This window comes from Mytilus edulis, chromosome 6 (genome assembly GCF_963676685.1).
Source record: "Mytilus edulis chromosome 6, xbMytEdul2.2, whole genome shotgun sequence".
NCBI lineage: Eukaryota > Metazoa > Mollusca > Bivalvia > Mytilida > Mytilidae > Mytilus > Mytilus edulis.
Window position 1 is genome coordinate 15342725 of NC_092349.1, and position 21812 is coordinate 15364536.

The 21812-nt window shown below is 31.9% G+C and overlaps 2 protein-coding genes across 5 annotated transcripts in view; one reads left to right on the top strand and one right to left on the bottom strand.

Moving 5' to 3' along the window:
* LOC139527219 (atrial natriuretic peptide receptor 1-like) overlaps positions 1 to 14227 on the top strand; it is a 38411-nt gene extending 24184 nt beyond the window's left edge. For 3 of the 4 annotated variants that reach the window (XM_071322547.1, XM_071322548.1, XM_071322549.1), the window contains exons 8-19: positions 1223 to 1300; positions 1621 to 1725; positions 2373 to 2444; positions 2891 to 3056; positions 7364 to 7516; positions 8105 to 8282; positions 9195 to 9335; positions 10095 to 10218; positions 11372 to 11440; positions 12487 to 12855; positions 13072 to 13148; positions 13667 to 14197. In XM_071322547.1, the coding sequence (XP_071178648.1) occupies positions 1223 to 1300; positions 1621 to 1725; positions 2373 to 2444; positions 2891 to 3056; positions 7364 to 7516; positions 8105 to 8282; positions 9195 to 9335; positions 10095 to 10218; positions 11372 to 11440; positions 12487 to 12855; positions 13072 to 13148; positions 13667 to 14087 (1953 nt within the window). In that variant the 3' untranslated portion in view covers positions 14088 to 14197. Of the gene's footprint in view, positions 1 to 1222; positions 1301 to 1620; positions 1726 to 2372; positions 2445 to 2890; positions 3057 to 7363; positions 7517 to 8104; positions 8283 to 9194; positions 9336 to 10094; positions 10219 to 11371; positions 11441 to 12486; positions 12856 to 13071; positions 13149 to 13666 lie in introns of all 4 variants that reach the window. The other variant, XM_071322546.1, reaches the window with a different exon arrangement.
* A 3422-nt stretch (positions 14228 to 17649) lies between these two features.
* LOC139527220 (serine/threonine-protein kinase Chk2-like) overlaps positions 17650 to 21812 on the bottom strand; it is a 36118-nt gene continuing 31955 nt past the window's right edge. Inside the window, exon 16 of the mRNA XM_071322550.1 lies at positions 17650 to 20925. Coding sequence (XP_071178651.1) covers positions 20824 to 20925 — 102 coding nt within the window. The 3' untranslated portion in view covers positions 17650 to 20823. The remainder of the gene's footprint in view (positions 20926 to 21812) is intronic.

Here is a 21812-nt window from a genome sequence, read left to right on the forward strand (position 1 = left end):
ATGTTTATATCAGGTCAAGATCTATCTGCCCTGAAATTTTCAGATGAATCGGTCAATCGGTTGTTAGGTTGCTGCCCCTGAATTGGTAATTTTGAGGAAATTTTGCTGTTTTTGGTTATTATCTTGAATATTATTATAGATAGAGATAAATTGTAAACAGCAATAATGTTCAGCAAAGTAAGATCTACAAATAAGTCAACATCACCAAAATGGTCAGTTGACCCGTTTAGGAGTTATTGCCCTTTATAGTCAATCTTTAACCATTTTTCATAAATCTAAGTAATCTTTTACAAAATCTCCACTGAAACTACTAGGCCACAATCATCTTTGGGGTATCTAGTTTGAAAAATGTGTCCGATGACCTGGCCATTCAACCAAGATGGCCGCCACGGCTAAAAATAGAACATAGGGGTAAAATGCAGTTTTGGGCTTATAACTATGAAACCAAAGCATCTAGAGCAAATCTGACAAGAAGTAAAATTGTTAATCAAGTCAATATCTATCTGCCCTGAATTTTTCAGATGAATTGGACAACTGGATGTTGGGTTGCTGCCCTCCAATTGGTAATTTTTAAAGAAATTTTGCCGTTTTTGGTTATCTTGAATACTATTATAGATAGCGATAAACTGTAAACAGCAATAATGTTCAGCAAAGTAAGATCTACAAATAAGTCAACATGACCTAAATGGTCAATTGACCCCTTAAGGAGTTATTGCCCTTTATAGTCAATTTTTAACAATTTTCATTAATTTGGTAAATTTATGTAAATTTTAACCAAATATAGTTCTCTGTTACTAATGGGCAAAGTTCATTATAGATATAATTGTAAGAAGCAAAATCGTTCAGTAAAGTAAGAACTTCAAACACATCACCATCACCAAAATACAATTTTGTCATGAATCCATTTGTGTCCTTTGTTTAATATGCACATAGACCAAGGTGAGCGACACAGGCTCTTTAGAGCCTCTAGTTTTAATTCACCTCAACCTTATGTCATGAAACCTATACACAATACACCAAACTAGTTCAATTTTGATTATAACGGTGGCACTTTGATATTTCTGGAGTTATGTGTTTGTGGTAACAGGGCATTGTTTCCTCTAAATACACTTTCTTGTTAAAAAAAGTTGATTACCTGAATTGTATTACCAAAAATTTCATGACAAGTAGATATAAATTACATTAAAATAAATATAAACTGAACTTTTTATTCCCCATACAGGGAACAGTTGTTGCAGTAAAGAGTATACAGAGAAGATCTATAAGACTGACTAGAGAAGTTCTCAGAGATTTAAAAACTGTAAGTTTACATACATACAATTCTTAACCTTAAACTTTCCTTTCTTTTTGATGATTACTGTAAGATGTGTAAAAAAGATTTTTCAAAGACAAATCTAGGAAGTACAAAACACTACATTTATACATCATATCACAAATATTTCCTCTCCTTTAGAAGTGTAGATGCATGGAATGTTTTTACATTTAATTTATGGAAATGTTTTTTAATACCTTCTAGATATGTGTGCTTTAATATTTTTATACAGTAAAGATTCAGCTATTTTCACGAAGACAAACATAAACCAAATTTTATGTTTTCATTATTGAAATTTTATTTTTCAGTTAAGAGAATTACAACATGACAATTTGAACCCTTTCGTAGGAGCAAGTTTAGAGCCCAACAATAGTTATATACTTACAAGATACTGTGCTAAAGGAAGTCTACAGGTACAAATTATTCTTTATGGAATACACATAACACACATAATTTTATGCAGTTAATACTCGGTTTTGATCCACTTAAAATTCATGACAATATTAGCATATATAATTATGTAACTATGGATGGTAGGTTTTTGATTTTATCTGAATTCATGCAATTCTTCAAAAGCAAACAGCAGTCTGGTATAAGTGAAGAATTTTGGAGACATAATAGAGTTTATGGGTTAAATTTACCATTACTTCCATAATGTGTCCAATGAGTCCTCATAGAAAGAGGATATTACCTTCTTTAAGGTTGAAGAGGGGCGTAAAGGGGGTATCTGCATGGAAGAACATGAAATAAAATTGCCTTTTCACGATGAACGAATAATAAAAAAAATCTTGCACTTTGATCTTCTTAACCGATTTCACAAAACATGGTGAATAACGAACCTTTTTCACGGCTGCACATAAAATAAAAAATGCGAATCAAGTTGCATGAAAATAACCCTTTACTACCCTCTACAATTGTTCAGTATGAGATAGGTTTAAAACCAGAATCAAGTTCAATATCATTGATAAGTTAATGTCCAACAATGAGACATTTATAAGTATAGAAAAGATTCAAAATGTATTATCACTGTTAGAATATAATTTATTTTTTTGTTTTTCAGGATATTTTGGAAAATGATGACATAAAATTGGATTGGATGTTCAAAATGTCTTTTGCAATAGATTTAGCAAAGGTTTGTGTCTTTTGTGATATTCTATTATCTCCCCTTTTTATAAATCAGATTTTCAAGAATTGATTGCATGAGGAAAGGAATGCACTTCTGTTAAAATTTGATGGGTGTTATTATTTTAGAAAGATACCTAAAACCAATTATCAAAATTAAACAATTTATATTTTATTCATGGCTTGCTAAAATAAAAAAAATCTTCTCTCCCCTATACATACATTTCTGGAACAGACCTTTAATTTTTATACATCAATCACATAGTTTTTACATGACTACACTATCAAAAAATTAAACAACTTAGTTGATGGAAAAATGCATTACAACTTCAATAGTGCAAAATTGAAACTTTCAAGTAGCAAAAAGTGGTGCTATGTACTCTGGGAAGATTTAAGGCATATATGATATATATATTTTTTGGGTTTAATTTAATTTGTATCATTGTTTACTCACAGGGAATGGAATTTTTGCACAAAAGTCATTTACGTTCTCATGGCAACTTGAAGTCCAGTAACTGTGTTATTGATAGTAGATGGGTGCTGAAAATAACTGATTATGGTGCAATAACCTCTCAGCCTGAGGAACCAAGTGCAGAGTTAGGGGAACATGAATTCTATAACAGTAAGATTTAACAGAAATCATAGAAACAATTTGGTTTCATTTTATGTTTTTGATTATTAAAAGAAAAAAGGATTATTTCAGGACTTTATTGACTTTGATATCATATAAATTCCAAAATTGTTGTAATGTTTAAATTATTGTTCAATTTCATAGGCGGATCCAGCCCCCCCCCCCCTTTGTGAGAAAAATTTGGTTGATTATATAGGGAATTACTAAAGTGTGACTGGAGGGGCCTGACTGGAGCGTGCCCCCCTTAGGTCAGTCAGTGCCCCCCCTTACAGTGTTCTAGGATTCCCATTACCCGTTACCCGGGGTAAGTGGATTAGGACAACGGGTAAGTCATTTTTTAGCCTTTGTCACCCGGTGGTAAGTCAATTTTCAAGTTCGGGGAAGCCGAAAAACTCTTGAAATTTCCCGGTCCTCTTCAATTTTCCCATATCTGCTTTTTATTTTTATTAAATCACGAGAAAAAACTTTGATAAAAGATCGAAGATTTTGTCGATGTCTATAGGTGCTTTTATTCAAGCACTCGTTTACTAGGTGTAATCAAGCGCAAAAGAGACCACATTCTTCTCCTATCATTCTAAAAGTCGGTCACGGTGTCGGTAAAATTGGAAAATCCGGATTGATAACTGGTGCTTAAATCGGGACATAAACGATTTTTTTTCTTGTCATCGGAGGAAAATAAACTTACAGTTGCATTTATTATAGCTCTTAATAAATGACATAGTAATAACTATAACATATTTGTCAAATTTAGTAAGAAATCGTTTTTTTTTAATTTTGTACAAAATTCAATCGTATCCGAATCCAGCTTTGTTCAGACAAACTTCACAACATATAATTTAAAGCATGTCATAAAAGTTTTTAAATTTAAAATCTATGTGCAACAAATGACTTATCCTTAATCATTAATGTTCAGTGAATCAGCCTGAAAAATATTCAGTATTTTATAAAGAGCATGTCTGATTTTTAAAAAGAGTTGCATGTAAGTCCCTTATTTTTTTTGTGGGTTTCTTATCGTCGAGTTGCAAGTTGCGAGTTAAGAAAGTCGAGTTACGAGTTACGAAAGTCGAGTTGCGAGTTAAGAAAGTCGAGTTGCGAGTTACGAAAGTCGAGTTGCGAGTTACAAAAGTCGAGTTGCGAGTTACAAAAGTCGAGTTGCGAGTTACGAAAGTCGAGTTGCGAGTTAAGAAAGTCGAGTTGCGAGTTACAAAAGTCGAGTTGCGAGTTACGAAAGTCGAGTTGCGAGTTAAGAAAGTCGAGTTGCGAGTTACAAAAATCGAGTTGCGAGTTACAAAAATATTTTTGACACCGAAGTTTCATGTTTGATTCACATTTGATAAACAAAGCATGCATCATACTCGAACTTAGTTAATCCCGTGATTGCGGGAATTGGACGAGTTATTATATTTAATACTTATTTATAAGAGTCTCATATAAGTTAAGTTCTGGAAGTATTAAAAAAAACAACTGTATCCTTAAAAAAACGAGACCCAGTGCGTTTACACTACAACATAAAAAGAACCTGTCATTACCTTATTACCAGTATAAACCTTACATTTCGTAAACAAATAATCCTAAAAATAGAATAGTAAAGGAAATTCGGCATCTCGCTCGGACTATAACATACTGAAAAATCATGGAAAAAATAGTTTGCTCATTGGAATTTCGTATGGATTTATTAATATCTGTTTTGTTTCATACATCACAAAAGTCGTTAAACAAAGACATGTGCATGTGTAAATTATCTCTTAATAACGAACATTCAATGCGTTGATCATACGATCCCAACAAATTGTTTGCGGTCGTATAAAAATAAGGAGATGTGCCACAGTGGTATGATTGGTAATGAGGCACTATCAAGGTCAAATGAAGTGGATTCAAGCCACCATAGAAAACCTTATGGCCTTCAAAATCCATTCCTTGTAGTCTGCTATAAATGGCCCAAACATGAAAAATATGACTGAAACAATTCAAATTAATTTTTTTTAGAAAACTAACGGAAAACGGTTTACTAACTCATAATTGACAATCTTAAACATGTGAACACTATATAATTGTAAACCTAAGTGACTCAGTTTTATAAGTTACCCAATACCCAGGAGGAATACTTAAAAAAAAATATTTTCACGATGTAGCAATAACCATTTGAAACTTTCCAATTAAATTTAACCTGTAAAATGGAGCAAATGTAGTTATAACAATAGCTACACGTATAGACTAAAGAATAAAAACGGGGAATAAGTCAAAGAGACAGCAACCCAACCAAAACATACAATTCAACCAAAGGCCGTTAGGTCTTCAACACAGCGAGAAGTCACACACCTAGAGGGAGCCCCGAGCATGCCCCAACACATAATGTTCATTAGATCAAGAATATGGACGCCATTCTATGCTCCTAAACATAAAGATGAACCAAAATTAAAAAAAAAACAAAGGCAACAGGTTCCTGACTTAGGTCAGACACAAAAATGCGGCGGGTTTAAACTGGTTTTATGCACGCCCAACATTTCCACTACATCTCTAGCCAATGTAGACATACCGTATATAATTTTAACGTCCACAATTTTGAGTGTCACTGCCAAAGAATAAATTTTGCGGATCCTAACAAATATTGCCCGGCTCTGCAGCTGCCCCAATAAGCCCACTTTAAACGAAATCTGCAGAAGGGGTCTTTTACATATATGTACTATAGTTTAGTTGCTATCTCCCTTTACGTTTAATATGAAGTTGCTAGCTATGAAATTCAATAATAATTAAACTGCAAGCTATCCGCTGTATTTCAAAACGCTATCTGCTTCTTCAGAAAATACTATACGTAGTGATTATGTAAGCAATCCATTTTATTTTTACAAGAGACTCAGATGAAGTCCAAACAACAAAAATAATAAACAGTACTGTATACAATTCTATAAGCAATCATCCTTCCAAAATGTTAAACAGTTACACCAAAAAATTGAAATAGTTTCGTTTCAACATTTTTACGGAATTCCACTTTCGTAACTCGCAACTCGACTTTTGTAACTCGCAACTCGACTTTCGTAACTCGCAACTCGACTTTCGTAACTCGCAACCCGACTTTCTTAACTCGCAACTCGACTTTTGTAACTTGCAACTCGACTTTCTTAACTCGCAACTCGACTTTCGTAACTCGCAACTCGACTTTTGTAACTCGCAACTCGACTTTCTTAACTCGCAACTCGACTTTCGTAACTCGCAACTCGACTTTTGTAACTCGCAACTCGACTTTCTTAACTCGCAACTCGACTTTCGTAACTCGCAACTCGACTTTTGTAACTCGCAACTCGACTTTCTTAACTCGCAACTCGACTTTCGTAACTCGCAACTCGACTTTTGTAACTCGCAACTCGACTTTCGTAACTCGCAACTCGACTTTCGTAACTCGCAACTCGACTTTCTTAACTCGCAACTCGACTTTTGTAACTCGCAACTCGACTTTCGTAACTCGCAACTCGATACTCGACAACAAGTGAATCTCATTTTTTTTACAGTGGATTATTTGTATGAAAGTCAGTGAAGTACTGTTATAGTTCAATGTACTTTTCTGGTGGTATAGGTATATAGTTACAATTAAGCCATATATTTCAAATACTTTTCAATACACTTTAGTCATCATTGCTTCATACAAAACATCATTTGACATCACAAAAAAGGGTACTTTCTGAAGCATGAAAAAGGTGCCAGGAAATGGCTAGAATGCAGGATTTTGCATCATTTACCCCAGAGCTTCTGGGGGCCTTGAGCCGCCCCCAGACCCCCGGCCATAAGGGCGGCGAGCTAAAGCTTCCCGTCGGGGACGGCGCTTTGCGCCGTCCGCATTGGTTGGCGGATTTAACTTTTAGATGTGGGTAAGTAATTTTTTTATTGATCTTACCCGTGGTAAGTCAAGGTGCCAAAAAAATCCTAGAACACTGCCCTTATGAAAAGTTCTGGATCTGCCACTGAATTTTCAATGCAATGGGTATTACAAGAGTTAAAAATCACAGTTTAAATACTGATAGCATTTTTTGTATGCAGGATTTTCTGACATATTGCAATAAAAAATCTCACATTTCTTCAAAAATAGCAAATTAAAGTAAATGCCATCAAAAATATTATGAGTCTTCTAAAAAAAATGTTTATTTGTTTTATCATTTGTAAAATAGCAGATATTGAAATTAAAAGGATAAAGACAAACTTGCTGTAATGCATAGTAATGATAATTGAAATTGAAAAAAAAATTAGTATTAAAAATTTAAAAAAAAAACAAACTTGTAATTACTGTATTTTTTTTACTTTCCTAGGAATGTTATGGACAGCACCAGAACTGTTAAGGCAACACAAACAAGACACTAAAGGGACACAGAAAGGAGATGTATACAGCTTTGGAATTATTATTCAAGAAATATTGCTAAGGTGTACCCCATATTATTTCAATAATGTCAGCTCATCTAAAGGTAAGGGAGATAATTATCTCACATGTTTGAAAAAGTAATGAATTATCTCCCATGACAAGGGATTGTTATCTGATACATTTGAATGGATATCATGATAATCATTTCCTTCTGAAAAAGTTTGCTTATATATAGTTGTCATCAGTTAAGACTTACAACACAAAAAATATATAACTGGATGAATAAGTGAATATATAGGTATTCTGCTTTCATAAAATTACTTTGTAACTACAGGAATTTAAATAATTTTGGAAACTACACATAAACTCTCAGCTCTCAGTATATTTGATAAAGCGATCGGAGAAAGTTTGTTGTGTCAAGTTTTTCCAATGTTTATATACAAATGTTATTTGATTTCTTAAATGTATGTTGTATATAGAATATACCGTATTGCTTTTTGTACACACTTAAATTACTCCTCTAGGACAACACAATTAAAGTTTCCAGTAAAATATCTGACGCCATAATAGAAAAGCGATTGTTGTATGACGTCAATACTTCAACCCGTGCTAATTCTTGGGTCAACCAGTGCAGAATTTCAAAAAGCAATAGAGTGTATAAGCTGAAATCATGTTTTATATGATTTTACAGAGATAATAAATCGTGTGAGGAAAGGTGAGGATCCTCCATATCGTCCACTGATACCAGATAATAGTAACATCCCAGACAAAGCCTACAATCTGATGACAAGTTGTTGGAATGAGAATCCTGACTTCAGACCAGACTTCAGTAATATCAGAAAGAAACTCATAGATCTCAATGGTGGCAAGTAAGATGAATTGAATTTGATTTTTTGTGTTTTAACGCCACTTTTAAGCAATGATTTTGGGTTATTTTGTGGTGGCCAGTTTGTATTGGTTGAGGAAGCCAGAATGCCCTGTAAAAACCACCAACCTATGATAGGAAAACTGATAATTCTATCGTTAAAAGGCTTGTATAGTCAGCAGTTTTATTCTCCAAAATTAAACCTGCCAGACAGGTTGCGGACTATAGAATACAATAAGCAAGAAATAAGAGAAAAAAATCTATTTTGCAAGATGGTTTTTTAACTTTCCGCCATATTTGTTATTGCTATTGTAGAGGGCGGTCTTATGATTTTTCAATCTAATGATTTTACCCAATCCATATTAATAAGTTATTTTTATTCAATATCAAATTAATACTGATAAATTTAAAAATTAAACCCTTCATTTCAAATTTCTCGTTTCTTTTCAATGCATTGCTTTAAATAAACTGGTATCTGCTTAAATGAAACGGTACAAAAATAGTAAGACAACCATAAACCAGCTTCGATGTGTAAACTACTAAATGTAATCAGTTATTATTTGTTCCGTTTTGAAGTTTCATACTGACAAATCTGTTTTGTATTAGCTTAAGACCATTCAAACATTAAATTATAAATGTGATAGTGAAAATCTGCCATTTTAGTGGATATTTGAATTCGTTGTTTTGAGAATCTCTGCATACAAAAAGTTTGTAATACCTTGATCATTTGAATTTGTGGTACACTTGTATCCATGAAACCATGAAAATTGGTATCCAACGAATAATACTGAATCCACACTATATTCATTTCTATTTTTATATTTAATGCATACCTATAATACAATTGTCCTCAATCCTACAAAATTGATACCTATGAATGAAAATAAATTAGTCAACAGAAATATTTTTCTCATAGGAAAACTAATATAATGGACAATATGATTCACATGTTAGAAGCCTATAGTAACAACTTAGAGGCTCTGGTGTCAGAGAGAACAGAAGAATTAGCAAGAGAGAAACAAAAGACTGACGTATTATTGTATCAAATGCTACCACCGTGAGTTGAAAGAAATTTAGAAATAACCAATTTATGACTTTCCCTACCACTGGCGGATCTAGAAATTTTCGTAAGTGGGGGCCCACTGACTGACTAAGAGGGGGCCTACTCCAGTCACACCTCAGTGATTCCCTATATAAGCAACTAATTGTTTTCCCGGGCCTGGTCCCACCTAAATCCCACTCTGCCTACCATGCAGTTTTTGATTAATTAATCTGGGAGGAGAAGAAAAAATTATTGTCGGAGGTCAATTTTCTATGCCAATATGATAGCAGGATAAAAGGTGATCATACCTTTTGATAACACATAAAAAAAATAATGTTTGTTTTACTGCATTTAGATGAAAAAAGTCATTTTTACCAACAAAGCAATTAAACCATAAGTAAAAAAAAAAGACACAAGACATAAACGAAAATGAACAAATAGAAAAGGAATTGTTCCCTTAACACTTCAAAATAGTAACTAATTGAGTAACATGAAGTCAATCAAACCAAGAGTGAACTAAGGTGCTCAGAAAAGTAAACTGATCTTGCTCCACTAGGGGCACCTGCCGTGTTACTCATTTTTCAGGTAGAAACAGTGATAATATTACTTACAGTAATGCCACAAGTTACATGTTGCATGATTTGTGTTGCAATCAAGGAAAAGAGGAGGCTTGATGTACAAACTGTTTATTGTGGATAATGACATTTAAAAATTATATTCTATTTATAACTGGAGTTGTGTCAGCTAATTCATCTTTTAATATCATACTTTTAGGTCTGTTGCTGAGCAGCTGAAGAGGGGGGAGTCTGTTTTACCAGAAACATATGAAGAAGTGTCTATATTCTTCTCTGATATTGTGGGGTTCACCACAATCTCCAGTACTAGTGAACCATTAGAGGTATGTATAATTGGGACGTTTTGCATGTTCTCCATGTTCTCTGAGAGAATATAAGATTATTTTTTTTCCACAAAATACATGTTAATAATGTTATACAAATGAGACTATTAAAACCAAAGCGATATTAAGAGAAGCAGAAGATACTTAATGGGATATTCAAATTAATAAGTCAAATATTAACTTAAGAATTTGATGTCTACTTCAAGGAGTAGGGGGAGATAAGCTATAATATTTTGTTGGACATAACATTAAACAATGCAAGACCTTAATGAAATAAATAGAGATTAATACATGGCCTTTTCCATATCAGCCTGGGTATTATCCCGAGACGGAGTCGAGGTGCTGATATGGGTCGAGGGATGATACCCAGACTGATATGGAAAAGGCCATGTATTAATCGCTTTATCATATACTTCCGACAATAGTTTTATGTAAGGCAAATAAACTAATGCAATAACTAAAACAGTCAAACATTTTATAAAGAAAATTAAAATTATGAATCAAATATACTATAGTTGTCCAACAACAGCATTATACTCCTTATATATTTATGGTAACATTTCCTATAGAGGCATTTTGAAACATTGAAAATTTGGAAGAGTTTTACGATCATTACTACTCCATGTTTGTTGTACTATAAAATGATTCATAATTGTCAATGGCATTTGTTAGCAAGTATTAAACTATCCCCACAAAAGTTCCCGTAAATGTTGACGTCGTCATAAAAAACATCTGACGTCACAATGGAAAAGTAAACAACCGATACCGGAAACACCGGAAGTAACTTGCACGAGAGGCACTGATATGGGTTTTTTGCACGAGAGGCACTTGATATGGGTTATCAGCCCGGATGGGAAGATATGGTTTGTGCACTTCCGCCCATTACACATATGCAAAAGCTATCATATTAATGCTAAGTATATGATAAACACCCATAATAATCCTCACTCTTAGTTTTATTTGTCTTCTGTCAGTGGAAAAGAATGTTTCAAGTCATATTTTATTACATTTCTCAAAAAAACTTTTCAAACACTTTATAGCAGTAATTGCAATGCTTGTTTACCTGCCACTGTTTTATGCAGTGTATATAAGAACTCTGACACCACCAATTGTAATACAATGTTTATATATATATATATATATCTTTTTGTAGGTAGTTGACCTTTTGAATGACCTGTATACCACCTTTGATGAGATTATAGCCAAACATGACGTCTACAAGGTATTGTATACACCCTTGCTATTGTGTAAAATGATGACTTTTTAGCGAGTGTTCATTATGTTAATTGTAGAATTATTTTTCTAATTGTCCATTTAAGAATAGATCATACTGTTGTTTTTCTTCTCTGGTGAGATATTTGATAGAAAGATTTCATTTTGGATGTACTGCCTTTGGGGTCTGATGTCTGTAAACCTTTCACTCTTTGAACTTCTATTTGAGAACCAATTAAAAGAATTTTTATATTAATCTGTTATTTTTCTCCATTATTGAATCATATGTCATGATAAAAAGATCATAGCATGTCATTTTTCATATTGCATGTATTATCAGCCCTCGAGCCATGCGGCTCTTGGGCTGATATTGAACCTAGGGCTGTAATACATGCGCTATGGAAAATGCCATGCAATAATCTGATATTATTTAACATTAGATAATTTTTTATACTACTGTTAAGCAGCAAGTCACTTTGTCTAGTCAAAATATGAATAAATTATAGCGACAGGCAAAGACCTGCAATCAAAACCAACTTGTTGAAAGAGCATACATATTAATAACCATATATTGTAAATTCAGAAATTGTTGTGATGTTTTAGTTAAGGATGTTCACTGCTCTGTTTCAACATTACGAGCTTTTTAAAAGACTATCATATATTGGTAGTGAAAAGCAGAAAACAAATGAATGTGTGCATGTTTCTTGATATATAAACCATTAAAAATTTGATGGGAAATGATTATCTCTATATTTTTCATATATTCAACATTGGCACCTTTTTTCTCTCACATTCTTTTAACTCCAACAGAATAGGTTCCGCAAAATTATAAACAAGCATTTTAAATTTTAATAAAATTATTTGTATGCAAAATTTCCTGAAATCACAAATATAAATTTCATATTTTTCAACAATCACAATGATAATAAGTGCACACAACCACTGACAATATTACTAATTTCAGACCGACACATTATGTGGTTCAGTTAAACTTGTTCTTGTGTACTGAAATCTCCCCTTTATTTATATTAATAAAGTGTAATTAATTAACAACAGGTTGAGACCATCGGAGATGCTTATATGGTAGCCAGTGGTCTGCCTAGAAGGAATGGAAAAAGACATTCAGGAGAAATAGCCAACATGGCATTAGATCTCCTCAGTGGAATCACAAACTTTAGTATTCGCCATATTCCAAATGATAAATTACAATTACGTATTGGTCTCCACATGGGCCCGTGTGCTGCAGGAGTTGTGGGCCTTACTATGCCTCGTTACTGCTTGTTTGGGGATACTGTTAATATGGCTTCCAGAATGGAATCTACGGGGAAAGCCCTGCATATCCATACAAGTGCTGCCATGAACACAGCATTAGAGGAACTGAAATGGGGTTTCATGATGATGGAGAGAGGGATCATTGAAGTTAAGGTTTGTACAAGGGTTTTTTTCTCTATACATGTATATTTATTGCTTTTCAAGAAACATTGTCACCTTACTCTAATATCACTAAAGTTGATTTCTGGTATTTAACCAAACTCTTTGCAATATAAATGTATAAACCAGTTTTATATTAAGAACCAACAACCTTTTCCTGAGACAGAAAAGAAAATGGGTAAAATTTAACTTGTCTATTTTCATCTCCAGGGTAAAGGTTTACAGAAAACTTATTGGTTGATAGGAAAGACAGGGTATAACAAACCTGTACCAAAGACCATTAGGAGGTGAGTACCATGGAAAAAGGTCTACCAGAAATGGCAACAAAATAAAAGAAGAAAACTGATCAAAATATTAAAGAATAGAGAATAATGAGTTCTGAAATATGCTAAATAGAGAATAATGGGCAAAAAAGTATGTTGAAAAAATGAAATGAAGACTCCTCAATAGAGACCATTGTTTTGAAAATTTAAAAAAAGACTAAAATGTTAATTTTTTTAAAAGAGTGTATATAGAACAAGGGCATAGTAAAGCTCTGCTTTAAAGTTTTTTTTGTATATGTGTACATGGAATAGAAATAATTATTTGTTAAAAATGTACTTAATAAACAGAGGAAGAAAAATAGAACTATTTTCAGTACAACTTTTAGTGTTACATTTGACTGTTAGTAAAACCAAGCACAGGTGGAGTGTTGAAATCATAGTTATAATCTTAAAATAATATAAGAAAATATATATGTTGTGGAGCATTTTGTATAATTTCATGAGTTCTACAGAACAGTCCATTGTGACTTTTATTTCTTCAGATTGCAAGCTAAGTACAAGAAAGCCGTAGCTGAAGGTCGTCCTGCTTCCCCTACAGAATCACATATCTCAGCAGGGGACCAGAGTGATAGCATGTATGGCAGTGCTTTCCGTAAAACATCTCTAGCCGTACGCTTTATTAGGGCCCTTTCTACAGAAAGTATTCCAGGAGAATCAAGGTCAATGTCCGAGTTGACTGTGAGAGACCTTAATTTGTCATGTGATAGTATGGAGGATCCAACTAGTCCTGACCGGTTAAGTCCAGTTCTGTGGAAACCATTAAAAAGAGTTAAGAAAGACAATGAAATTTCCTCTAAATCAGAGAAGATAGAAAATGGTGCTAAAAATGGAAGTGATGGTGATTCGCCTAAAGACAGGACAAGAAAATATGCATTTGTTATACCAAAAATAGAAATAACATGATAGTCATTAAATTGTGTATAAATGAATTTTAAATCCGTCCATAAAATTATAATGGCAGAAATTGAATTATTATAATTGGTAAATAATTGTTATTCAAATTATCTGTCAATGTCAATCTAAATTTTATATGATTTTTATATTAAAATTGAGAATGGAAATGGGGAATGTGTCAAACATGTTTTTGTTACAAATTGAAGAGAATTTTATATATTAGATATTCGTATAAAACAGTTGTATTGTGATTATTAGCCTTTGTAGGATGACTGTTGACAGATATGTTTATTTCAATCAAAATACCAAACAGTCCAAATCAGATAGACATTCATAACTCATACGTCAATAATAAACTGACAATACCATGACTAAAAAAGAAAAAGACAAACAAAAGTACACAAAACATAAAATAGAAAACCTACGACTGAGCAACACAAACCCCATCAAAAACGGGATTATCTTGGATGTCCCTAAAGGGTAAGCAGATCCTTCTCAGCACCCATTGTATTGCTTATGTTAGTACGTGTACAAACATTTAGGAAAAGGGGGCAGGATTGAAGCTAGGACATACAGAACATATCTGTGAAACGGATAGTCCATAACAATAAGAATATTTTGCTTTAGGTTGAGAGATCCCCCCTTTGGAAATTCCTTGCTACTGGCCTGGAATGTCCTAAATTCCTATTATAATAATGTTAGGTAAATACATTAACTGTACCTAAATTTCTGTACAAGTTGCTACCCTTCTGGGAATAAGTGCTAGTTCCCTGCAAGGAAGAGGAATGGTAACTTTCAACAAAATCAATATAATGCTTTACTATTTCAATTTCCTACATTTTTCATACTTCTCCAGGAAGGGGATTTAATAACGTCATGTTTTGCAAATCCTTTCTGGACTACTGATCAAAACAACACTGGTCTCATAAAGCCACTGTACCATGAAAATTAAGGCAATGGCAAACAATTTATTGATGGTTTATGTTGTCTTACTTTTCCATGTAATATTGCAAATTCAATTCATTGACAATCTTATACAAAACAAAACTCTAGTTTTTACTTTCAATCTTTACTTTGTACTAATATTTCATAGAACAATTTACTACACAACCACTTAAACAATAAAGTGAATAATACCAAACTTCTATATCTTTGCACATTTACCTTATATATACAAAATTATGAAAAATATTAGTTGTATATCCACCCCCTCATTCTACACAAATCCAATCTCAAATTTTATTTCAAATTTTATTTCAAATTTTAATTAAAATCAACGTTAGAAATATTTGGAGATTTCTTATAATTTTTTCTTTTCTTTTTTTTCTCTATTAGATTTCAAAATTAATAGCCATCAAATATAAGCAATATAAGTTTTGTTTTTCTTGCTTATAAATGACATTTGAAAAGATTTCATTTTTAAGGTGTAAATCATGAAAAAACTTGATGTCACAGTCACATGACAAAATTATGTCTCTCAGCTGATCGACAAAAAAAAAACAACTAAAAAGTTATTTCTAACTGACCTGATTTTCTATATACATATATGCTAAACTGAATACTGTATTTTAACAATAACTGACTGTTCAGGAGACTTTCCAAAGACATTGGTATACTAACCTTATTTCAAAAAATAAAAGTTAAACAGATAAACTTGTAACAAGTCTTTATCATTTACATAATAATTACCATACATTTTAAGTAAAAGCATCTCCTCTTTGACTAAAAAAAAAAGAAGGCAGTGATTGAACCAGTCTCTGTTCAAAGTGTTGATGTCTTTCACATAATGGCATTTTGCATATTTCAAAATTTACTTTCATTTAAAGACTAAAAGTATATACAAACCAGATGCTTCGCAGGGCGTAGCTTAATACGACCGCAGAGGTTGAACCCTGAACGGTTGGGGCAAGTATGGACACAACATTCAAGCTGGATTCAGCTCTAAATTTGGATTTTGATTAAATAGTTGACACAGCATAGGTTTCTGACACAGAATGAATGTGTTCTAATGAACTTAAAATTTTTGTTTTCTCTTAGAGCAATTCACTATGCTGTTCAATATTAATCCTCTCAAAAAAATGTTTGAAGAAATTTTCTTTTTATTTATGAAATTTCAAATGAGAAAAATTGAACCCAATTTTTTAATCACATCCCCCTTTCCCTTATTCCAAAACTAATCTCAATTAAAATATTCTAATGGAGTTTGCAACAATAACTACTCATTTAAATACATCATAAAATGTTAAGATGTAAAAAAAACTGCTTGTTATCACTGAATGGTAAAGATTATTTAAATTTATCAGTTGGTAGTAAAAAGTGAATATACATTGTATATTGTATATAACAAAGATTTAAGTTGATTCTGGACAAAGAAAGATAACTCCAATTAAAAAAAATTCTTGCAATAAGATATTTCTTGCTTACTATTTTGGACAAAGAAAGATAACTCTAATTAAAATTTTTTTTGCTATTTCACAATATTGTGAAATTAGATATTTCTTGCCATTGCACAATACTGTGCAATTGAAAAGACTTGCTATTGCACAATACGTAATATAATAATTTTAGATCCTGATTTGGACCAACTTGAAAACTGGGCCCATAATCAAAATTCTAAGTACATGTTTAGATTCAGCATATCAAAGAGGCCCAAGAATTTAATTTTTGTTAAAATCAAACTTAGTTTAATTTTGGACCCTTTGGACCTTAATGTAGGCCAATTTGAAAACGGGACCAAAAATGAAGAATCTACATACACAGTTAGATTCGGCATATCAAAGAACCCCAATTATTCAATTTTGATGAAATCAAACAAAGTTTAATTTTGGACCCTTTGGGCCCCTTTTTCCTAAACTGTTGGGGCCAAAACTCCCAAAAATCAATACCAACCTTCCTTTTATGGTCATTAACCTTGTGATTAAATTTCATAGATTTCTATTTACTTATACTAACGTTATGGTGCGAAAACCAAGAAAGATGCTTATTTGGGTCCCTTTTTGGCCCCTTATTCCTAAACTGTTGAAACCAAAACTCCCAAAATCAATACCAATCTTCCTTTTGTGGTCATAAACATTGTGTTTAAATTTCATTGATTTCTATTTACTTAAACTAAAGTTATTGTGCGAAAACCAAGAATAATGCTTATTTGGGCCCTTTTTTGGCCCCTAATTCCTAAACTGTTGAAACCAAAACTCCCAAAATCAATCCCAACCTTTCTTTTGTGGTCATCAACCTTGTGTCAAAATTTCATAGATTTCTATTAACTTAAACTAAAGTTATAGTGCGAAAACCAAGAAAATGCTTATTTGGGCCCTTTTTGGCCCCTAATTCCTAAAATGTTGGGACCAAAACTCCCAAAATCAATACCAACCTTCCTTTTATGGTCATAAACCTTGTGTTAAAATTTCATAGATTTCTATTCACTTTTACTAAAGTTAGAGTGCGAAAACTAAAAGTATTCGGACGCCGACGCCGCCGACGCTGCCGACGCCAACGTGATAGCAATATACGACGAAAATTTTTTCAAAATTTGCGGTCGTATAAAAATTGTAAAAGAATTTCAGATTTAAATTTATATACAAAAAAACAAACAAACATCCAGTGTTATAATAAGACAACTTTAAATTGTTTGAACGATTTTTTGTATCCATCAATTTTTTTAGACATTCAATTTTGTTGAAATTTTATTAAAAAAAAAATACTCAAAATTAACTCTACTTTAATTCAAATAAATCTTCATGAGCATATTTGTATAAACTTATGGAAAATGTTTGTAATTTCATAATATGATGTAATTTCCGAGCATAGTATTTTGACTCCTCTAAATTTTGAACTTTTACTGAACTGATACAGTTTAATACAGAAATGCCCATTCCACACATATTATTATTGGTGTAATCTATATATCTTTTTATCTTGGAACTATTTAGATATTCTTAGATAAAAATTTTAGAACATTTAATTGGTCAATATAATATAATGCTCAACTGAAGATTCAATGTTTTTCTCTCACTTTTTCAGGAACAAAAACAAACATTAAGCATAAAAAACTAAATCACTGTAAACTGAACAGTAATGAAGGTCATTCATAACACATTCATAAAATTAGATTCATTATCATCTCACATACCTTTCAAAAGTATGTTCTACATGCAAGACCCTCATAAATAGTCAAGGTCGTTGAAAACTCCCTGTGTCATTATGAGTGCAGCATAAAAATATTTACAAAATCTGTACATAAATGCCATAAATCTGAATATATCTGTACAAAAATCTGAGGTCACACTTCAATCTATAAAAATCTTTTAAAAATTGTTAACACATAAAAATTTGGACACTGTATATATAGCTAGAAAGGTTTGAGGAAAAGAGAATTTTTGTCAACCAACTGTGTATTAAAGAGGTCTATAGCCAGTCAAGGTCGTTAAAAACTTCCATCATTTTTGTAAACAAGAATAAATTTCTTCTTATAATAACAATTATTAAATTTGACCAGAGTTATCTCCCATTGTATGAAGTAGTTTTCCCCATCAGAACACTATTTTAACATTTATTTCAGGTTTATTTCATCAACAAAATTTGTCATACATGTATTTGTATTATTTGAATAGCATATTTCCCTATAAACCAAGAACTTAAGAGAATACTTTCCCAGAGACAATTTGACAATTTTAAGAAAAGAAAATAAACTCTTTGATTGACATAATTTTTTTTTCTTCACCAATCTTTAGGATTACACAAATTTTATATAAGCACACAATTAGTGTATTAAGGCAGTGTTTAAAATTAATGCCATTCACATTTCAATAAATGTTAAACTTGTTTATTAAGGTGGTACCAAACAACTTCACTAAAATTAATTTGGCTAGTTTAATTTTCATCAAATTTTAACAAAATGTTTACCATGACCATATGACAAAAATATAAAATTTGAAAAAAATTTAACCACACATTTTATCAGAAAATTTTTCGTTGGACAAATAGCATTTTCACTTACAACAATTATGATCATTGAGAAGCTTAAATTTCCTGAACAACAGAACCTAATTGAAACGTTCAGCAGATTTTTACAGAGTTATCTCCCTGTAGTGTTATGTACCACCTTATATATGTTTTTCAGCACTGAATTTAATCTAACATTTGTTTTATATGATATTAAAATTACTGGGTTTCAAAAAAAAAATGAATTGTAATATGAAAATAATATCTGGACGAAATTGTGACAAATAAGAAAAATCAACTATAATTGGCCTTATAACACAATTAATATGTAGTGCATTTCTTTTAAACATTAATGCTAATAAAAAAAAGCATCTGTGTTTTCACAGTAGTATTTTTACAGTGTGTGTTGTATTACTTTTGAGACTTATTATAACATAATTATAGAAAATTTCAAAAAAAGTATTAAGGAGTATGAAAAATATTTGCAAGTAATACAATGTCCACAAGAGGGACTAAATTTGTTCACAAATAAAATCAAAGGACAATAATTGTGTCGTTGGAACAATTGTTATCACAAACTTTCATAAAAAGTAATCTATATCTACTACATGTATTTACATACTAGACAACTCTACTTCAAACAAAATAAGCTGCCTTTGACAAACAAACAAAACATAGCAATAATCAGGTTGTGGTAAAAATATAGATAATACCGTGTATAAAAGCCTAAACAGGATTCTACACGTACCACTACAGATACAGATAGATTCCATCACGGCAACAAGTTTGTTATAATATTTCTCCACTCAAGACAGTTTAATTTTAATATTTAAAGCATGAGGCTTGCCTGACTTTAAATAATGCAAATTTAATTGTTGATTAGAGAAATGTTGTAATATACGAGTAATAGTAGTGGAATATGTTTCTCAAATGATTGTTATGCTTCCTATTCAAACATTTGCAGAAAGTGGGGTTCTTTGAGAACAGATATTTCACTAGTGATGAGAAATATGTTTCTCACACTGCTCAGGAAAGGTTAAATTAACATAAACATTAGAGAAAATCCCTTTTAATATGTTAAAATTCATTAAACAACAATTTTACTATTTCATATTTAAACTTTGAAATCATTAACAAGTACATGTAATATATATTTAAACCAAGTAATAAGGATACAGGATAAAAAAAAGAAATCCTGTAAAGATAGCAGTCAAAAAAAGTTTCTTGTACCAAAAATACAACAACTATTAAAAAATAGCTATGTAGTGAATAAACATTCAATCTTCATAAAGGAGAAGATAAAATCAACTATTGTAACAGTGCAAGTAAAATATAAGTACATGTACGTCCTGAAAAATATCATACAATTTCACCCTCCCCAAAATGTGCTGAAGAAAATTCAAAGATGGGTCATTAAAAGGCAGAACGTTCACTATACTGTTCCATTTTGATTGAGCTTTCTGAGTGAGTAACTGAAAAATTCTCAGATAACTTGAACAGAATAAATCTCAGTTTAAAAAAGAAAAGATCTCAAAGCAAACAAATTAAAATATATTAAATATGAAATGCAATTTATATAGGAGTTTTCCATTAAATTATTCGAGTTCAATTCACGGAAAGTTGTCTCCCCTGAAATATCTTTAAAGAAACATAACATTTATAAGTACAGTCTACTGAGTGGCAGTATTTTGTTCCACCATAATATCAAACCGATCAAAAATGAGTGGACATAATTTACACAACTGTATCTTGGCTTCATAGTGAATGACTTCAATCAGCACTAACTGAAGATTTCATTGGTTGTTCATGGAGTGGGTGTTTCTGGAGGTGTGATTGTCTCTGTGGATATTGTTCTTTTTGGGCAAGGTACCTCTGCTTCCTCTAGACCACGTTTTTTCTGACCAGGCTGAAAAAAAAAACATAACATAGAATATCTAGAATAGAAGTCGTAGTTGCAATTAAAAGTAAATTAATAAAGGTAGAATTATTTTGGCTAATTTTTCTATTGTGTTGTAGTCACAATACTGTTTTTTTCTCACGTCAAATTTGTACTTGTGGAGAGCAGCATCAACATGGACATATATGTGTGGTCAGCCTTCTCCTCCAGAGCACCAGAGATCTCCATCAGTTTCTGGTAGAATTGTGTTGCTTATACTTTTTTGCTGTGGTTTTGTTGGTTTCCCTTTGATTTTTGACAGTGTTAAGCACTTTAAACTATGGATGAAACTAGCTAAATGTGGTATAACCAGAAAATTGTTACATTTAATAAAATCAATGTATTCCAACTTGAAATCGTGTGTTAAACATGAGGGAAATTTTTCTGAGTTCTTTAACTGTGACATTGGTCTAATGCAAGGGGAATCCTTGTCACCTTTTTTATATGCCATGTATGTCAATGATATTGAAATAGAATTAATAAAACAGGGTTGTCAATCATATGACATGAGAATGCTCAATCTTTACTCATTAATGTATGCTGACGATACTGTTATTTTCAGCAAAAATATAAACGATCTTCAAACAATGATAGATGCTGTACAAATATGTTCTGAAGGGTATAATTTACATATAAATATGTTAAAAACTAAGATTGTTGTATTTAGAAAACAGAGGTGTTATCAAACCAGATGAAAAATGGTTCATTAATGGAGAGAATATTGAGTTATGTGATGAATTTATATATCTAGGTATGCTGTTAAATTATAATGGTATTTTTATGAATACTCTGAAAATGTTGTCAAATCAAGGTAAAAAAGCTGTTTTTAGTTTATTCAGTAAAATTCAAGAAGACTT